The sequence below is a fragment of the Gigantopelta aegis genome, chromosome 7 (assembly GCF_016097555.1).
Source record: "Gigantopelta aegis isolate Gae_Host chromosome 7, Gae_host_genome, whole genome shotgun sequence".
Taxonomy (NCBI): domain Eukaryota; kingdom Metazoa; phylum Mollusca; class Gastropoda; order Neomphalida; family Peltospiridae; genus Gigantopelta; species Gigantopelta aegis.
Genome location: NC_054705.1, coordinates 961083 through 979601, shown reverse-complemented (window position 1 = coordinate 979601; position 18519 = coordinate 961083). Strand labels below are relative to the sequence as shown.

General features: G+C 38.5%; 1 protein-coding gene across 1 annotated transcript in view; it reads left to right on the top strand.

The window, feature by feature from the left end:
* The window catches only part of LOC121377151, a 109103-nt gene extending 99471 nt beyond the window's left edge, over positions 1–9632 (top strand). The window contains exons 24-26 of the mRNA XM_041505049.1: positions 1414–1542; positions 3696–3750; positions 6449–9632. Of these exons, the coding sequence (XP_041360983.1) occupies positions 1414–1542; positions 3696–3750; positions 6449–6753 (489 nt within the window). The 3' untranslated portion in view covers positions 6754–9632. The remainder of the gene's footprint in view (positions 1–1413; positions 1543–3695; positions 3751–6448) is intronic.
* Positions 9633–18519: the final 8887 nt, after the last annotated feature.

The following is an 18519-nucleotide window of genomic DNA, read 5'->3' as shown; positions in this document are numbered from 1 at the left end:
TTCCACCTATCACAGATTGTGTGTCGGAAGCAAAAGCTTATGCATTTACCATAGTTTGACACCCAATAGCCAATGTATTTTGAGGTGGATTCCCAGAATACATATATCTATATTTATTACATACCTATTCAATCTTATTATAGCGATAAAGGCCTTTTGAAACCGTGTAATAAACTGATCCTGTATTGCACATATGTGCAATCTGGACCGGAACTTTTAAATGGGGAATTCCCTTTTTCTTACTACTGCAGTTAGTGCCTTTTATTTACTTATGTCATATATATATTCACAATTGACGTCATATTGTATTTGAAACATTACACAAGGCTATATTTAACAAAGTGTTGTTATGACGTTAAATTAAAAACCGTTTTTGTAAAACATAGAAAAAAGTATGTAACAAATACAGAACTTCACATACGTTGTTTTCACTTCCTATTATTGCACTCGTTTATTTTGCGAAAGAACAAACCACTCGACCGCTACGCGATCTCGTGGTGTATATTCTTGCAAAAAAATAAACTTGTGCAATAAATAGGAAGCGAAAACAACGTATGTGAAGTTCTGTATTTATATTAACTGTTTATGATTCCAGCAGAATCCTGAATGTGTTTTGCCAAATTCATAGTTTAAGACTTGTTGAGGTGTCATATGCTGTGTTTGATTAGCCACAGTTTAAGACTTGTTGAGGTGTCATGCTGTGTTTGATTAGCCACAGTTTAAGACTTGTTGAGTTGTCATGCTGTGTTTGATTAGCCACAGTTTAAGACTTGTTGAGTTGTCATGCTGTGTTTGATTAGCCACAGTTTAAGACTTGTTGAGGTGTCATATGCTGTGTTTGATTAGCCACAGTTTAAGACTTGTTGAGGTGTCATATGCTGTGTTTGATTAGCCACAGTTTAAGACTTGTTGAGGTGTCATATGCTGTGTTTGATTAGCCACAGTTTAAGACTTGTTGAGGTGTCATATGCTGTGTTTGATTAGCCACAGTTTAAGACTTGTTGAGGTGTCATATGCTGTGTTTGATTAGCCACAGTTTAAGACTTGTTGAGGTGTCATATGCTGTGTTTGATTAGCCACAGTTTAAGACTTGTTGAGGTGTCATGCTGTGTTTGATTAGCCACAGTTTAAGACTTGTTGAGGTGTCATGCTGTGTTTGATTAGCCACAGTTTAAGACTTGTTGAGTTGTCATGCTGTGTTTGATTAGCCACAGTTTAAGACTTGTTGAGGTGTCATGCTGTGTTTGATTAGCCACAGTTTAAGACTTTTTGATGTTATTAACGATTATTTGATTTCAGATGTTGTATTACAACAACCGTAAAGGTGGCTTTACCAACCTGTTATAATATGCTATGTTTAATTGGCCGCAGTTTAAGACTTTTTGATGTTATTAAACGAGTATTTGATTTCAGATGTTGTATTACAACAACCCTAATGGGGGCTTTACCAACCTGTGTCACAACATGCTGTGTACCCAGACTGGATCAGACTTCTGTTTCCCCATCCTTGCCCAGGACGGAACACCGTGCGGCAAGTTCAAGGTGAGATTACCTCTTTCAAAAAACGTAAAGTGCTCTCTTGATCCCCGTCGGTGGGCCCATTGAGCTATTTCTCATTCCAGCCAGTGCACCATGACTGGATTATCAAAGGTTGTGGTATGTGCTATCCTGTCTGTGAGATGGTACATATAAAAGATCCCTTGCTACTGATGGAAAAATGTAGCAGTTTCCTCTCTAAGACTATATGTCAAAATTACCAAATGTTTGACATCCAGTAGCCGATGATTAATAAATCAATGTGCTCTAGTGGTGTTGTTGAACAAAATAAACTTCAACTTTCAAAAAACGAGTATTTTGAATTATGTAAAATTGATAAAGGGGAAAGAAAGCACAAGACATGTTTCAGGGATCACTCTGCCATTGGTTAGATTAACCAACTAGTAACGTTTATACAAAGTGGCTAAAGGGGGGAAAAGTTTGTTTTGTTTAACAACACCACTAGAACACAGTAATTAATCATTGGCTATTGGATGTCAAACATTTAATAATTCTGTCTCGTAGTCATGAGAGGAAACCCGCTACATTTTTCCTAATCCAGCAAGGAATAGTTTATATGCACTTTCCCACACATACCACAGCATTTGACCAGTTATTTTCAAGGGAATACTTTGTATAATAATTATGTGAAAATCAGCTAAAACAATGAAATATTACATTATGAGCCATTGTCATATAAATAGAGAAATACACAGACACAAAAAGAAAAATCTATATTATTATATAGGTATAAGTACATCCATCCATCCATACACTTGTCCATTTATCATCCATCTATTTCCTCATCTAGCCATCATCATGTCCATCAATCTATTCACCAACCAATGTGGCACGACGTGTTGTTGAGATTTTAATATAACAACTTTCAATATAAAATATAGTAATGTAAAATTGACAAGGGAAAGTAACCCAAGATATATATTTATATGAATATATAGACTGATAGACACAGTCATAAAAACCCACCCATCCATCATTCCATTTATATATCAGTCCTTCCATCCATCCACTCGCAGGGAGGGATGTAGCCCAGTGGTAAAGCATTCTCTTGGTGCGCAGTTCGCTAGGATCGATCCCCATCGGTGGACCCATTGGGCTATTTCTCATTCCAGCCAGTGCTCCACAACTGGTGTAACAAAGGCTGTGGTATGTACTATCCTGTCTTTGGGATGGTGCATGTAAAATATCCCTTGCTGGTAATCGAAAAGAGTAGCCCATGAAGTGGCGATTGCAGGATTCCTCTCTCAATATCTGTGTGGTCCTTAACCATAAGACTGACGCCATATAACTGTAAATAAAATATGTTGAGTGCGTCGTTAAATAAAGCATTTCCTTCCTCCCATCCACTTGCCTATACTCACTCACTCACAAACATACACACACAAGCACACAAACATTGATGAAGGGATATTATAGTGGCATTTCTGATGTGCTTTAAAGGCATATGGGTTGGCATTAACACCTTATCGTGGCTACCACCCCTATCTGCAGCATATGTTTTGGCATTAACACCTTATCGTGGCTACCACCCCTCTCTGCAGCATATGGGTTGGCATTAACACCTTATCGTGGCTACCACCCCTCTGCAGCATATGGGGCATACCACCCCGTGGCTCTCTGCAGCATATGGGTTGGCATTAACACCTTATCGTGGCTACCACCCCTCTCTGCAGCATATGGGTTGGCATTAACACCTTATCGTGGCTACCACCCCTCTCTGCAGCATATGTTTTGGCATTAACACCTTATCGTGGCTACCACCCCTCTCTGCAGCATATGGGTTGGCATTAACACCTTATCGTGGCTACCACCCCTCTCTGCAGCATATGGGTTGGCATTAACACCTTATCGTGGCTACCACCCCTCTCTGCAGCATATGGGTTGGCATTAACACCTTATCGTGGCTACCACCCCTCTCTGCAGCATATGGGTTGGCATTAACACCTTATCGTGGCTACCACCCCTCTCTGCAGCATATGTTTTGGCATTAACACCTTATCGTGGCTACCACCCCTCTCTGCAGCATATGGGTTGGCATTAACACCTTATCGTGGCTACCACCCCTCTCTGTAGCATATGGGTTGTACACTTGTAATAGTGCTGTTAATTAATATTTACATATTGTTTTTTGTTTACAGTGGTGCCAGCAAGGACAGTGTGTGCAAAACATGACGTTTGGCCCGGATGTGTATGGTACGTGAGTCTTTAATTATAGTCAGTCAGAGTTGTGCCAGCAAGGACAGTGTGTGCAAAACATGACATTTGGCCCGGATGTGTATGGTACGTGAGTCTTTAATTATAGTCAGTCAGAGTTGTGCCAGCAAGGACAGTGTGGGCAAAACATGACGTTTGGCCCGGATGTGTATGGTACGTGAGTCTTTAATTATAGTCAGTCAGAGTTGTGCCAGCAAGGACAGTGTGTGCAAAACATGACGTTTGGCCCGGATGTGTATGGTACGCGAGTCTTTAATTATAGTCAGTCAGAGTTGTGCCAGCAAGGACAGTGTGTGCAAAACATGACATTTGGCCCGGATGTGTATGGTACGTGAGTCTTTAATTATAGTCAGTCAGAGTTGTGCCAGCAAGGACAGTGTGGGCAAAACATGACGTTTGGCCCGGATGTGTATGGGACGTGAGTCTTTAATTATAGTCAGTCAGAGTTGTGCCAGCAAGGACAGTGTGTGCAAAACATGACGTTTGGCCCGGATGTGTATGGTACGTGAGTCTTTAATTATAGTCAGTCAGAGTTGTGCCAGCAAGGACAGTGTGTGCAAAACATGACGTGTGGCCCGGATGTGTATGGTACGTGAGTCTTTAATTATAGTCAGTCAGAGTTGAACCAGCAAGGACAGTGTGTACAAAACATTACGTTTGGCTCGGATGTGTATGGTACGTGAGTCTTTAATTATAGTCAGTCAGAGTTGAACCATCTGGGCTGTCCATCTGGACAGTTGCTTAGTGCTTAGTTATTAGTGGTTAAACTTAGTTAGAGAGAAGTCTGTGAAGTGGCATTACACCTACTCATTGAGTCATGCATTAAAGATCACTCTGGGTGGGACCTGAACCCTGGATGTGAACCCACCTTTAACTATACTTCAACACATAATTTGTCTTTAATGACTTCACCAGATAATTTGTCTTTAACTATACTTCACCAGATAATTTGTCTGTAACTATACTTCACCAGATAATTTGTCTTTAACTATACTTCACTAGATAATTTGTCATTAATTATACTTCACCAGATAATTTGTCATTAACTATTTCACCAGATAATTTGTCATTAACTATACTTCACCAGATGATTTGTCTTTAACTATACTTCAGCAGATAATTTGTCATTAACTATACTTCAGCAGATAATTTGTCATTAACTATACTTAGCCAGATAATTTGTCATTAACTATACTTCACCAGATAATTTGTCATTAACTGTTTCACCAGATAATTTGTCTTTAACTATACTTCACCAGATAATTTGTCATTAACTACTTCACCAGATAATTTGTCTTTAACTATACTTCACCAGATAATTTGTCATTAACTATTTCACCAGATAATTTGTCGTTAACTATACTGCACCAGATAATTTGTCATTAACTGTTTCATCAGATAATTTGTCATTAACTATTTCACCAGACAAATGAACTGTTTCACCAGATAATTTGACTTACTATTTCACCAGATAATTTCTTTCATTTTTTCGCCAGATAATGTGTCTTTCACAATTTCCACAAACAATTTGTCTTTCACTATTTCTCTAGACAAATATTAACTATTTCAACAAACTATTTCACCAGATCATTTGTAGTGCTTATTGTTTGAAAATCGATAGTGAGCAATAAATTGCTCTCGTGAAATTATGTAGGAGAGCAATTAATTGCTCTCAGTGTCTAAATGGGAAAAGCAATCTGCAAGGACTGGTATAGTCTTCCTTTATTGAGATACTATGATTATTTTCTTGTTGCTTCCTCTGTAGTGAAATTAATCAAATAGTTATCTCATATCAAGACTATACCAGTCCATAAACCAAACTGGCGGCCATAACACTGCAAGCATTGTTTTCTTGCTATGGTATGTATTACAGTTTTATTTATTATTGTTTAATTCCACAGACAAATTGTTTTTTTTTGTTATTTTCAAAACACTTTTACTTTTCTTTTACATGAAAACAAATCAAAATTATTTTTTAAAAACCCAAACATTATTATGGGAGGATGGGACGGACTATATGTCAGAGGGTCGGATCCTTTTTTTTATTCTTTTTTTTTGAAACGGAGATTTAATTTGGTGCACCATCAGCAATTCTAGGATAACATTTACAGTGGTAAATGTCCGCATGTACAACTTTCTAGAAGTGTGTATGCTGTGTGACTGCAATCGCCAATGCCCGTGGCAGGTACCTTGGAACGGGGCGTGGGCCATGCGTTTCTCCCACTTCACTTTACTCTGTTACTTTTTTCTGGTATATCAAAGTCATTGGTATGTGTTATCCTGTCAGTGGGATGAGGTATATAAAAGATCCCTTGCTGCTAATTGAAAAGAGTAGCCCATGAAGTGGCGACAGCGGGTTTCCGCTCTCATTATATCTGTGTGGTCCTTAACCATATGTCCGACGCCATATAACCATAAATAAAATGCGTTGAGTGCGTCATTAAATAAAACATTTCCTTCCTTTATCTTTAATTATTTCATCAGAAAGGGGGGCGAGACGTAGCCCAGTGGTAAAGCACTCGCTTGGCCCATTGCACTATTTCTCGCTCCAGCCAGTGCACCACGACTGGTATATCAAAGGCTGTGGTATGTGGTATCCTGTCTATGGGATGGTGCATCAGATAATTTGTCTTTAACTATTTCACAAGATAATTTGTCATTCATGTTTTCTATCTAGACAACTGCCCTGCGGGCGACGACCCGAGCACGGACTGCACGGGCCTGGGTGTGTGCAGCATGTTCATCTTCAGAGACATCCTGTGTTGTAAGACATGTCTCGACAGGGTGGCAGGGGTAGCGGCTGAGGCTCTCCGCAATAAGCCGACGTCGACGCCCGAGGTCCTGCCGACAGACCCCCCGGTGAAAACGTTCCCAGACGTGCTGTGTCCGGCTGCCTCCACGTGGCTGTACAAGGGAAACGACTGGATGCTCAAGTGGAGTTGTCCGCAGAGACTCATGAGGCGAGGCTCTCACGGAGGATGATGTAGCAGTCTCGCAGAAAATAAATACCAGACATTACAGTCCCACAGAAAATAAATAAAACACATTACAGTCCAGTATAAATTAAATATTAGACATTACAGTCCCACAGAAAATAAATATCACACATTACAGTCCCATAAAAATTTAATATTAGACATTACAGTCCCGCAGAAAATAAATATCACACATTACAGTCTCGTAAAAAATTAAATATTAGACACTACAGTCCTGAAGAAAACAAATAACAGATATTACAATCCTACTGAAAATAAATACAATTCAATACAATACAGTGCAAAATGATTTATTTGATGTATACATCACTCCCCCCTGAATTCCGCAGCAAACATTTTAAAATTCCGTGGTAAAATTTGACATATTCTGCGGTAAAATTTGATAAATTCTGCAACATATAAAACTGAAAAATAACACTTAAAATTAAAACTAGATGTTCAAAATGTTACAGATTTATTTAAAAATCGCGAAAAAGCAGACGATTTATGTTTTAAGCAGACAGGTGCTTCCGGAAGATTGAATCATTAAAACTTGAAATGGAAACGATATGGAAAAAAAACCCTCCTGTTTTTACGCTTACGGATTCTTTGTTAAATGTGATTTGTGATTAATAAATACTTAAATATTGTTGCTTAACATCACGATTCCAACAATCGATACTTATATGTTAATATAATTATTTTATATTAAATAGAATGGAATTGCTGAATCCTATTTCGTATTTGTGGAATCTGTCAAAATGTAATTACAACCCGTCTTCGTCGGTTTCCGTAACCTACGCACCGAGCAACGATCGGAACATCTCGCCACAATCCATTGCGCTCTATCTTGCCAGAATTTCCATTCAATGACAGAAATTAAAGGCTGGTTCCAAACGCAGGTTACGCAGACTAGTAACTGTGAGACGGTTACTAGTCCAGCCTGTAATAACTTAAAATAAAAGAAACAAATGATTTATGTTTTTATTTATTACTGCATGGAAAGTAAACACTATTAAAATTCCATATTTAATGTTACAATTCAGAAACATCGAACATTTTGCGGTGTTTAAGACAAATTCCACAGCCTAAAATTATGAATTCTGCACGTGTTCTGCACGAAAAGTGATTTTCGCGGACGAACAACTATTCTGCACGATGGTGCAAATTCTGCAAATCTTTCCGCGTCCGCGGAATTCAGTAGGGACTGATACGTGTACATATATATATATATCTATATATATATATGTATAAATATAAACACAGTCTGGTGATCTAGAAATAGTAATACCAGACATTATAGTCCACAGAAATCAAATACCAGACATTATAGTCCACAGAAATCAAATACCAGACATTATAGTCCCACAGAAATCAAATACCAGACATTATAGTCCCACAGAAATCAAATACCAGACATTATACATGTAGTTCTACAGAATAAATACTAGACTTTACAGACCCGAAAAAAAAAAAACCCTCCAGACATTGAACAATTTTGAAATAAATGTTCTTAATTATATTAGTTAATAATGTGTGGGATACTGTGAAAATATTGGTGGAACTATTAGATTTATAAATGTGCAGAACATTCTCAAACTTTCAATAATATGGAATTTAACTGTCGTGGTGAAATGAGATTTAATTAACAATTGTTCATAATAACATTACTTTTAATGTGCAGGATATTGAAAATAACATGGGATTTGAACGTATACTGACACTAAACAAAATTAAAAACGGGATTTCATCATGTGTGGGACATTAATAATCTGTCGTAATAATAAATGATTTAATTGTGACAAAGTTTCATAATAATATGCGATTTTAAAAGTGTGTGTGGTACTGACAAACTCGTAATAATATGGCATTTAAGTGTGTTGGGCTGACAAACTTTTGTAATAATTTGGGATTTTAAATGTGTGGGATATTGACATACTGGGATTGACAAACTTTTATAATAACATGGTATTTAAAGGTATAGAATTGGCAAACTTTCATAATAATTTGGGATATAAATGTGTGTGGGATATTGATATGGGATATAAATGTGTGTGGGATATTGATATGGGATTTAAATGTGGAACAGTGGCAGGGCCGTAGCTAGGATTTTATTTTGTTGTTTTTTGTTTTGTTTTTGGGGGGGGGGGGGGGGGGGGGGGGGGGCAACTAAGTAGTTAATAGTGTAAAACTCCTTAAATGGTTAAGATAATTTTTCTTTTCAGTTTCTATAATTGTTTCCAGATTTTTTGGGGGGGGTAACTGCAACCCACCCCCCACCCCCCACCCCCACCCGCTTGCTATGGCCCTGATTGGACAAACTTAATTAACAGTGGGTTTTAATAATGTGTGAGACATTGACAAACTTTCACAATATGGGATTTATTAATTTCGGACATTGATAAGATGTTCGTAATATGGGATTTATTCATTGGGACATTGACAAGATGTTCGTAATATGGGATTTAAATGTGTGGGATATTGATACAGTTTCATAACAATGTGTGATTTAATAATGTGCGGCATTGAGAAACGTTTGTATTAATATATGATGCACTAGTATGTGGAACGTCAACAAATGTTTATAATACAGTATTTAACTGTGTGTGGACTGTGTGGGAATGTTATAAAAATATTCAATTTAAATGTGAGCAGAAATACTAATATGGAGTTTTTAAAAAGTATCTTTTATAAAGGTTATTTAATTTTAGTGTCATATAATGTTGTTAAACTTGATTATTTATTTGTTATTGTTATATGGTTTGATTGTGGGTGTGGTCAAATTACAAAATTAGCTGTAATTGGTCAAAAACAGTGTTCTATGTTTGTGGTGTAAATATTTGGTATACTGTTCAGAAACAAGCAATAAATATTCTACAAAAAGCTCATCAGTGTTGTTGAATCTGGGGCGTGAGATGGCCCATTGGTAGAGCGCTTGCCTGATGCATGGCCGATCTAGTCACTAACCTTGCCAACAGATGCACAGAAAGAGATAAAGCAGCAGGTTTATCCCCACGAGAATGATTAGTACCACACTAAAAGCTCCAAACGGAAGGATTATTTTTAATTGTTTTTAATTTTTTTTTATTATTATTATAATTATTTTTAAAATGGGGACCTCTGTTGGACAGTCACCCATGCTAAAACATGCTAGCGCTAACGGGATATGCACGTTCACGATTCGACTTCTGACTGATATTCCAGTTTCAATCGATACGTTTATAAGCAGCAGCATTGAAATACTGCAAAATGCAAACATGCCAGCAAGAAAAACATTGAGTGACACTGAGCAATCACATTGTTGCAAAAATGGTGTACCCATCAGGCAAAGAAAGAAATGTTTTTATTTAACGACGCACTCAACACATTTTATTTACTGTTATATAGCGTCAGACATATGGTTAAGGACCACACAGATTTTGAGAGGTAACACGCTGTCGCCACTACATGGGCTACTCTTTCCGATTAGCAGCAAGGGATCTTTTTTTTGCGCTTCCCACAGGCAGGATAGCACAAACCATGGCCTTTGTTGAACCAGTTATGGATCACTGGTCGGTGCAAGTGGTTTACACCTACCCATTGAGCCTTGCGGAGCACTCACTCAGGGTTTGGAGTCGGTATCTGGATTAAAAATCCCATGCCTCAACTGGGATCCAAATGTCAGGCTTGAGGTTTTCTACACGGTTGTCTGTGAGCCACATATAGGGTAGGTACACCATATCGGGCCCATGACAACCGATATGAAAATAGGTTTCTTTTTTTTGTCCTATTCCATATAAATAAAGATAAGCTTGTGCCCACCCCCCCCAACCCACGAGAGAATTTGGCCTCCACACAAAAGGTAACACCCCCCCCCCCCCCCCACACACACACACACAAATATACACGCACACATTCCAGATGCCGTTCCTTTGGACCAGCATATAAACGAGAGTACTTGGAATTTTCCTTAATTAGAATTAAATATGAGACCATGCCTAACGGGTACAGTATGGTGAAATGGTTTACTTCCAGAAAACTACCAAGCACTATATTTTACAAATGCCATGTTTATCTTGAGAAAATTCTATTTATTCTGCCATGAATTTTGTTTTGTTCAAGACCTCCCACCCTCCCCGTTATTGTAGACTAAAGCTGCATTTCCATTGGCGCGGCTAGCACATTTCCATTGATCAATGCGTTCTTATGACACGGTTTCTTCCATGTGACGTCATTAATTAATCAAGCGGCCATAAAAAAAAAAAAAAAAAAAAAAAAAAATTGCATACCGCACCAGCACAGGCTAGATTTTGGTTTTGCATAATATATATAAATATGCAAATTGAAATATGCCATTGTAAAATGAGGAAGATCCATTACTAATGAAATTTGTACAGAAAAAAACAAAAACATTTGATCAAATCAAGATTTGAACTATTACTTAAGTCCTTCCCGAACCGATTATCTTTTACTGACACCACTCACAGGGGCGTAGGGGGGGGGGGGGGGGGGGGGGGGGGGTGTTGCACCTGTCATGTCTTGAACGTTAAATTTTCTTGCGATTGTCGTCCAGCAATTATTAGTTATGATCTGGTACTTATATTCACTTAAGGATTGGTAATAAATACCGGGTTTTCGATCACCAAGTCAGTTAAAATTTCAGTTTGCTCATGTGTGAACTTTTCTCACCCATTGCACGAAGAATGCTAAAAATGCCTACTCCTAAAACTTGAAAATTAAATAACGCTATAAAAACACACAAGTGCAGGAGATGGGTAATCATGGGTAATACCCCAAAATGACGTCATTTTATGGATTTCCCCATGCGGTTTGAGCAGCATGGCTGGCAAAAACTCGATACATGATCGACTTTCTTTTGCCGCACGGTTAGCACCCGTGTCAATGGAAAGACGTCAATGCAAATCAACGCATTTGATTTTTACCGCTTAGCGGTAGAAATAGCACAACAGTCCAGGAGCCAGGAGCAGCTAAAAATGGTTGAGCACAACACCCACTACACAGTTGGTTTGTCATTTCTGGCTGCTTGGGGGATGTCTCTGGGACATTTTCAGCCCTGATGTACAGTTGATTTGTGGCAGCAACACTAGGTGCCAGCCTGTTTTCTAATAGGTGGGGGGGTCGCAGATTAGGTGCAATTCTTGTTAATTTGATTTGGTTTTCTTAGCTCCTACAACAAAAAGTTTTAAGATCTGTTGCTAATATCATATTCATATGAGATAAGCTGTTGGATTGCTGTTTAGTAAGTTCAATGGGGACGTGATTTTTTTCAAGATGGCCGCCATTTTTCAGTATGGCTGGCAATAGTCCAGGCATTAGGATCAGGTTGAATGTTTTTTTCCATGCAACACCCACTACACAGTTGGTTTGTCACCCCAAACTACTAGGGGGATGTCTCTGGAACATGTTCAGCCCTGATGTACAGTTGAATTGTGGCAGAAACAATATGTGGCGGTCTATTTTCCAACGTGGGTGCTTTGGCTTAGGTGCAATTCTAGACATTTTGGTTTGTTTTTCTCGGCTTATACAATCAAACCTTTTAAGATTTGTTCCAAATAACATGTTCATATGAGATAAACCTGTGTATTGCTGTTAAGTAAGTTCAAAGATAATACAATTTTTTTTCAAGATCGCCGCCATTTTTCAATATGGCTGCACGTGACATTTTATTTTACATGTTTTCTTACATAATGGAAATAATTCACATTTATTTTATTGTTTGGTTTATTTTTATACAATATGAAAATTGGAAATGATTTTTGAAACATGTTTTTCATATGTTTTTAACCTATAATCCATACTTATCCCTTGAATATCAAAAACAATTTGCATGTATATTCGTGCAGAAATGTGGTAAAATCACATTTTGAGAGATGTTTACATATGATATGGCTGAATATATAAGTGCTTCCCATTATTACTTCTCTACAATAACATACTGTTTAATTAAGTATTTTATATGTGTATCGAAGTAATGAAGACTATATAATATATAATATATTATTATTGGAATGTTTCAAATTTTTCGAATACTAAATTCAAATGATTAAAATTGTATCCCATTTGCTGATGAATTCATGTAATAAAATTTATTTTTAAGTCTAAATTAATTATTAAGCCTTCAGATAATGACTGCCACAGAAGTGTGTTATGTGAAATAAATGCGTGTTGTTGTGCAAGTAGTACAGGAAGTTCTTTACCAGTGTGTGTAAACAAAAACATTTGTACAAGAATTACAGCACATTGCTACTTCATACAGGTACGTAAACCTTTTTTACATAATGAAATAAATATTTCTTCATTCACATATTTAAAAAACTAGTATTAAATGTTTATAGAACCATAAAATATTCTGGAAAACAATAATGTATTTAAAGTTCCTTGCACTAAAACTTTTTTTCAATATACTACTTTCTCAACCGAACATACTTGTTACTATAGACTCCAGTTGTATTGTGGTAATCTATTGGACAAAGAAACTTTAACTGCACAAATTCAAAAATGCAAACATGCAATAACACAGAAGTCTGATGATCTGCATGAGTGTTATCAGTTGGTTTGTAAGGAAATGACGAACGTTCAGAATTTGATGTCACTTTTTAGAACAGCCGGGAAGAAAGTATCTCTATTATTCTCCTTCTGGGATATGTACATCGAGATGGTCCAGTTACTGCTTGAATTCATTCGTGCTGAAAGAGATGGATGTTGGAAGTTGCATTTGGATACTGTAGCTAGAATGGCTCCATATTTCTACTCTATGGACCGAACAAATTACTCACGATGGCTCCCCGTTTACCTCTGTTACATGAATCAACTTCAAGAGAAGTTTCCCGAGATACACAAAGAATTCATGAATGGTAACCATGCTGTTTGTTGATCAAACCAGCCATACAGTCGTGTCTGGACAGACATGGCACTGGAGCAGTCCATCAACCTAGACTCCAAGAAGAGAGGATGCATTGTGGGTATCACCCAGAAACAAGAGGCCCTAGACAGATGGTTCCTGACAAGTCATGAACGAGCAGCAGTTACATTTGCCACAAAAGAGATGTGTGGTATAGAAGTCAGTGAACGAATTGGAACACACAAGGAGTCTGGTGCAACCAGGCTAAAGAGAGATGAAGGCGATGTCCAAAGGCTGATGTCTACATTCAAATCTGGTCTTGCAACAAATCCATTTGACATCATTTCTCTCGAAGAAGACGAGTGTCAACCTCTCCTTAACATCGTAACTGGGGTGATCCTTCCACAATATGATGCAGCACGCCTAGTGGCAGCTAAAGACATCGGGCAAGAACAACTGAATGACTTTGTAACTAAACGCCTCAACAAAAATGAGCTAGGTTTCTGGGAAATGCCACATTTGAAGATCAGAACATTTGCATCAATGTCAAAGAAGATTACTGTGAAATCAGCCAAAGATAAAGCAGCTACTATCAGTGCTGATCGAAATATTTTTGGCAGACTACTCATTGTCGCTAAAGCCCGAGATGTTAACTTGAAGGAAGTTCTTTCACATGAGCTGTCATCTGTGCCTTATGCACTGGCGCATTCTGATGGAAGTTTGCGTAAGAATGTGAAAAGCGACTTGCTAACTGAGTTGGAAACCAAGGCTGATGTATTGCCCAAACGTCCATTTTCCGAAAACCCACCATCTACTGCCAATGTCTTAGATGCAATGGCCTTGATCCAAATGGTGAAATCTGGTGGTACCAAGACATTTGGACAACTAGCAGAAAAGTACTTTGATCTCATTTCAGCACCACTTGGGAAAAATGGATGTAACAGGGTAGACATGGTCTTTGATCGCTATGACCAGCCTGATTCAATCAAGGCAGGACAACGTAAACGACGAGGGTCATCTTCAGGACTGGAGATCAAGATATTAGGAACTAGTACACCCCTACCCAGACAATGGGACAAATACATCAAGAATCCGAACAACAAAGCCAACCTCTGTGCATTTCTCTCTGAACGATGGTGCGAAATTGGAACAGAAAAACTGGAACATGGTCATCAATTGGTCCTCGGCGGAGGCTTCAAGGATGGAAAGACATGCAAACTAATCATGAGGGAACATGTTATAGATCTGCAAATACTGGAGACTGACCACGAAGAAGCAGACACGAGACTTTTGCTACATGCCAACAATGCTTCATATGACCACAAGCAAGTGATTATTCAGTCTCCTGACACAGATGTTGCAGTCATTTGTATATATATGTATACCACAATGATGTGCCACAAACTTTGGTTTCATACTGGAGTAAAGCAAAGGCTTCGCTACATCCCAATACATGATATAGCCTCAGCCATTGGACCTGAATTATGTAAAGCACTTCCTTCATTGCATGCACTCACAGGATGTGATTCGACAAGTGCCTTCAGTGGCATCGGGAAGAATGCAGCTTTCAGGAAACTTCAGAAAGATGTAGACCAGCAACAACAAGTGGCCCATCTAGGAGATGTCATTCCACCAACAGAGGCCACGATCCATGCATGTGAACAGTTCATATGTTCTCTGTACACAGCAGCTCATGGAGTTGGTGACACAGCAGATGAAGTCAGATATTGGATGTTCTGCCAGAAAAGGCAGAAAAGTGAGTGCCTCCCACCAACATCTGACAGCACCCAGTTACACATCCATCGAGCTAACTACCAGTCCTTTATCTGGAAGACATCACTGCTTGCCAACCATCGTCTTCCTGGACCAGATGGAAATGGATGGACCAACCAGATTGGAATTCTCCAACCCACTCTAATGATCAAAGACCCTGCCCCTGCTGCACTAGTTGAGATGACCACATGCAAGTGTAGGACTTCTGCATGTCAACACAGCCACGCTTGTGCATGCAAGCGCAACGACATGCCTTGCACAGAAGCCTGCATTTGTATGGGAGGTGAACAATACAAAAACCCAAACAAAGTTCCATCAATTGACTCTGATGATGATGATGACGACGACGACGATGATGACCTTGATGATGAATATCCTGATTATGATTAGTGACATTTCGATAATTCTTAATAATTTTTGGCAATTGATAAGAACACTTCTTAAAACATTTTTGAAACTTCAGTTTAATTTTGATAGACACAATCCAATACATTATATAGCATTATATTAAGATAAAATTTAACTAGTGGAGCAATGATACAAATATGTAGTTACTGTTAATATAACATGACACGTACAACAACTGACAAAGCTAAAAAGAGTACATCACACTCCCTCTGGGCTGGAAATGTTCCAGTCAACCTCCTAGCAGTTTGAAGTGACAAACCAACTGTGTAGGACTAAACAATTTCGAGTTGGTCATGGCTCCTAAACTATTGCCCGCCATACTAAAAAATGGCGGCCATCTTGAAAAAAAATTGTATCAACATTGAACTTACTTAACAGCAATACACAGGTGTATCTCATATGAACATGTTATTAGCAACAAATCTTAAAACTTTTGTTTGAATTAGCCGAGAAAATGAAACCAAATTTTCCAGAATTCCACTTAAGTCATGGCACCCCCATGGGAAAATAGACCTCCACATATTGTTGCTGCCACAATTCAACTGTACATCAGGGCTGAAAATGTTTCAGAGACATCCCCCTAGTAGTCTGAGGTGACAAATCAACTGTGTAGTGGGTATTACATTAAAAAATCCCATTCAACCTGGTCCTAAATCCTGGACTATTGCTCGCCATACTGAAACATGGCGGCCATCTTGAAAAAATTCGCCACCCCATTGAACCTGCTAAACAGCAATCCACAGCTTATCTCATATGAACATGATATTAGCAACAGATCTTAAAACCTTTTGTTGTAAGAAAATCAAATCAAATTAACAAGAATTGCACCTAATCTGTGACCCCCCCCCCCCCCCTATTAGAAAACAGGCTGGCACCTAGTGCTGCTGCCACAAATCAACTGTACATCAGGGCTGAACATGTCCCAGAGACATCCCCCAAGCAGCCAGAAATGACAAACCAACTGTAGTGGGTGTTGCACCAACTCATTTTTTAGGCCTCTTTTGAAACTTGGCTCCTGGACTACAACTAGTAGGCTGCCAGGATTGGACTGAACTGCGGTTGCACACGGTGGGGGGTGGGGTTGATGGGATGCCGGGAGTTAGGGCATTCTTTGGGGCTACAGGCGTAGGCGGTTCGGCCTTAGGTTTTGTGTAGGGCCGGCCACCCCTCCCTCCCGACCCTCACCTGGTCACACCAATGTTTAAAATATGATTGGCAGCCCCTTTCCTCTTAACCTCCCATGGGCTTAATGAATATTGTTTAATAATTATTATTAATTTTAGACCAGCCCATCTAAATTTGCGCCGAAATTATATTAAATTAATAATTTATAAAGGTAAGGAATGCTAATATTTTTCTTTAAGGGCGCAGCCAAAACTTATTATCCCCAGTTTTCCCCTTTTTTTTATACTTTTGGCGTTAATATTACAAATTTCAAAATTGACCCTATTTGTTAGGTTATCCCTGTCCCGAGTCAGACCCCCGATCCTATCGGAGGCCGGACTCGGGATAGGCGTGTTCGAAACCCCAATGGTATATGGACACGTTAAAGCAGTTACTAAGCTAAGCAGAAATAGCCGCGCGGGTAAAACCGGACCAATGGAAAGGCAGCCTAAGAACGGTCCTGAACGAAGAATAATAAAATACTATATTTATGCAATATGTAACATCATCTCGTGGAGAGGCAATTATATAGGCTTGCCGACCCGGGCGGGACGTAGTCCATTGGTAAAGCACTCGCCTGATGCACGGTCGGTCTAGGATCGATCCCTGTCGGTGGGTCCATTGAGCTATTTCTCGTTCCAGCCATTGCACCACGACTCGTATATCAAAGGCCGTGGTATGTGCTATCCTGTCTGTGGGATGGTGCATATAAAAGATCCCTTGCTGCTAATCGAAAAAGAGTAGCCCATGAAGTGACGACAGCGGGTTTCCTCTCTCAGTACCTGTGTGTTCCTTAACCATATGTCTGAAGCCATATAACTGTAAATAAAATGTGTTGAGTGCGTCGTTAAATAAAATATTTCCTTCCTTCCATATAACCGTAAATAAAATGTGTTGAGTGCGTCGTTAAATAAAACATTTCCTTCCATATAACCGTAAATAAAATGTATTGAGTGCGTCGTTAATAAAAACATTTCCTTCCTTCCATATAACCGTAAATAAAATATGTTGAGTGCGTCATTAAATAAAGCATTTTCTCCCTTCCATATAACCGAAAATAAAATGTGTTGACTGCGTCGTTAAAAAAAAAAAATCCTTCATTTGCCGACCCACTTCATTTATTTGATTAAATATTGTTTAAGAAAATAGCAACCATACCCTTCATTTCACAACCGAGTGACAGACGTGTGGGGCTTTTTAATTGGTGATTCATGCTACATGGTGAGACGAGCCTGCAATTTTATAGGTTTCAATGTTCCAAATAAATTCCTTTTGTCGATATTGTTAATGTTTATTAATAAAACTGATATAATTGCACAAGGAGCTGATCAACACACTGCTAGTACACCCATACAAAGTGTGGCACCTCACATTTAATCCATCTACAAGACCATGGCAGCTCACATACCCTTTAAGATATTTAATTAATATTTTTATTAGCAACCTTTTTTGTTTTTTGTTTTTTTGCTAAAAATCGTAGTTCCATTTTTGGAGGTATCTTACATTAGTTTCAACCTATTGTGTCTACTGCATAGGAAATTTATAACAAAGTGTATAATTTTTATTTCTTTAATTATTCTTATTATT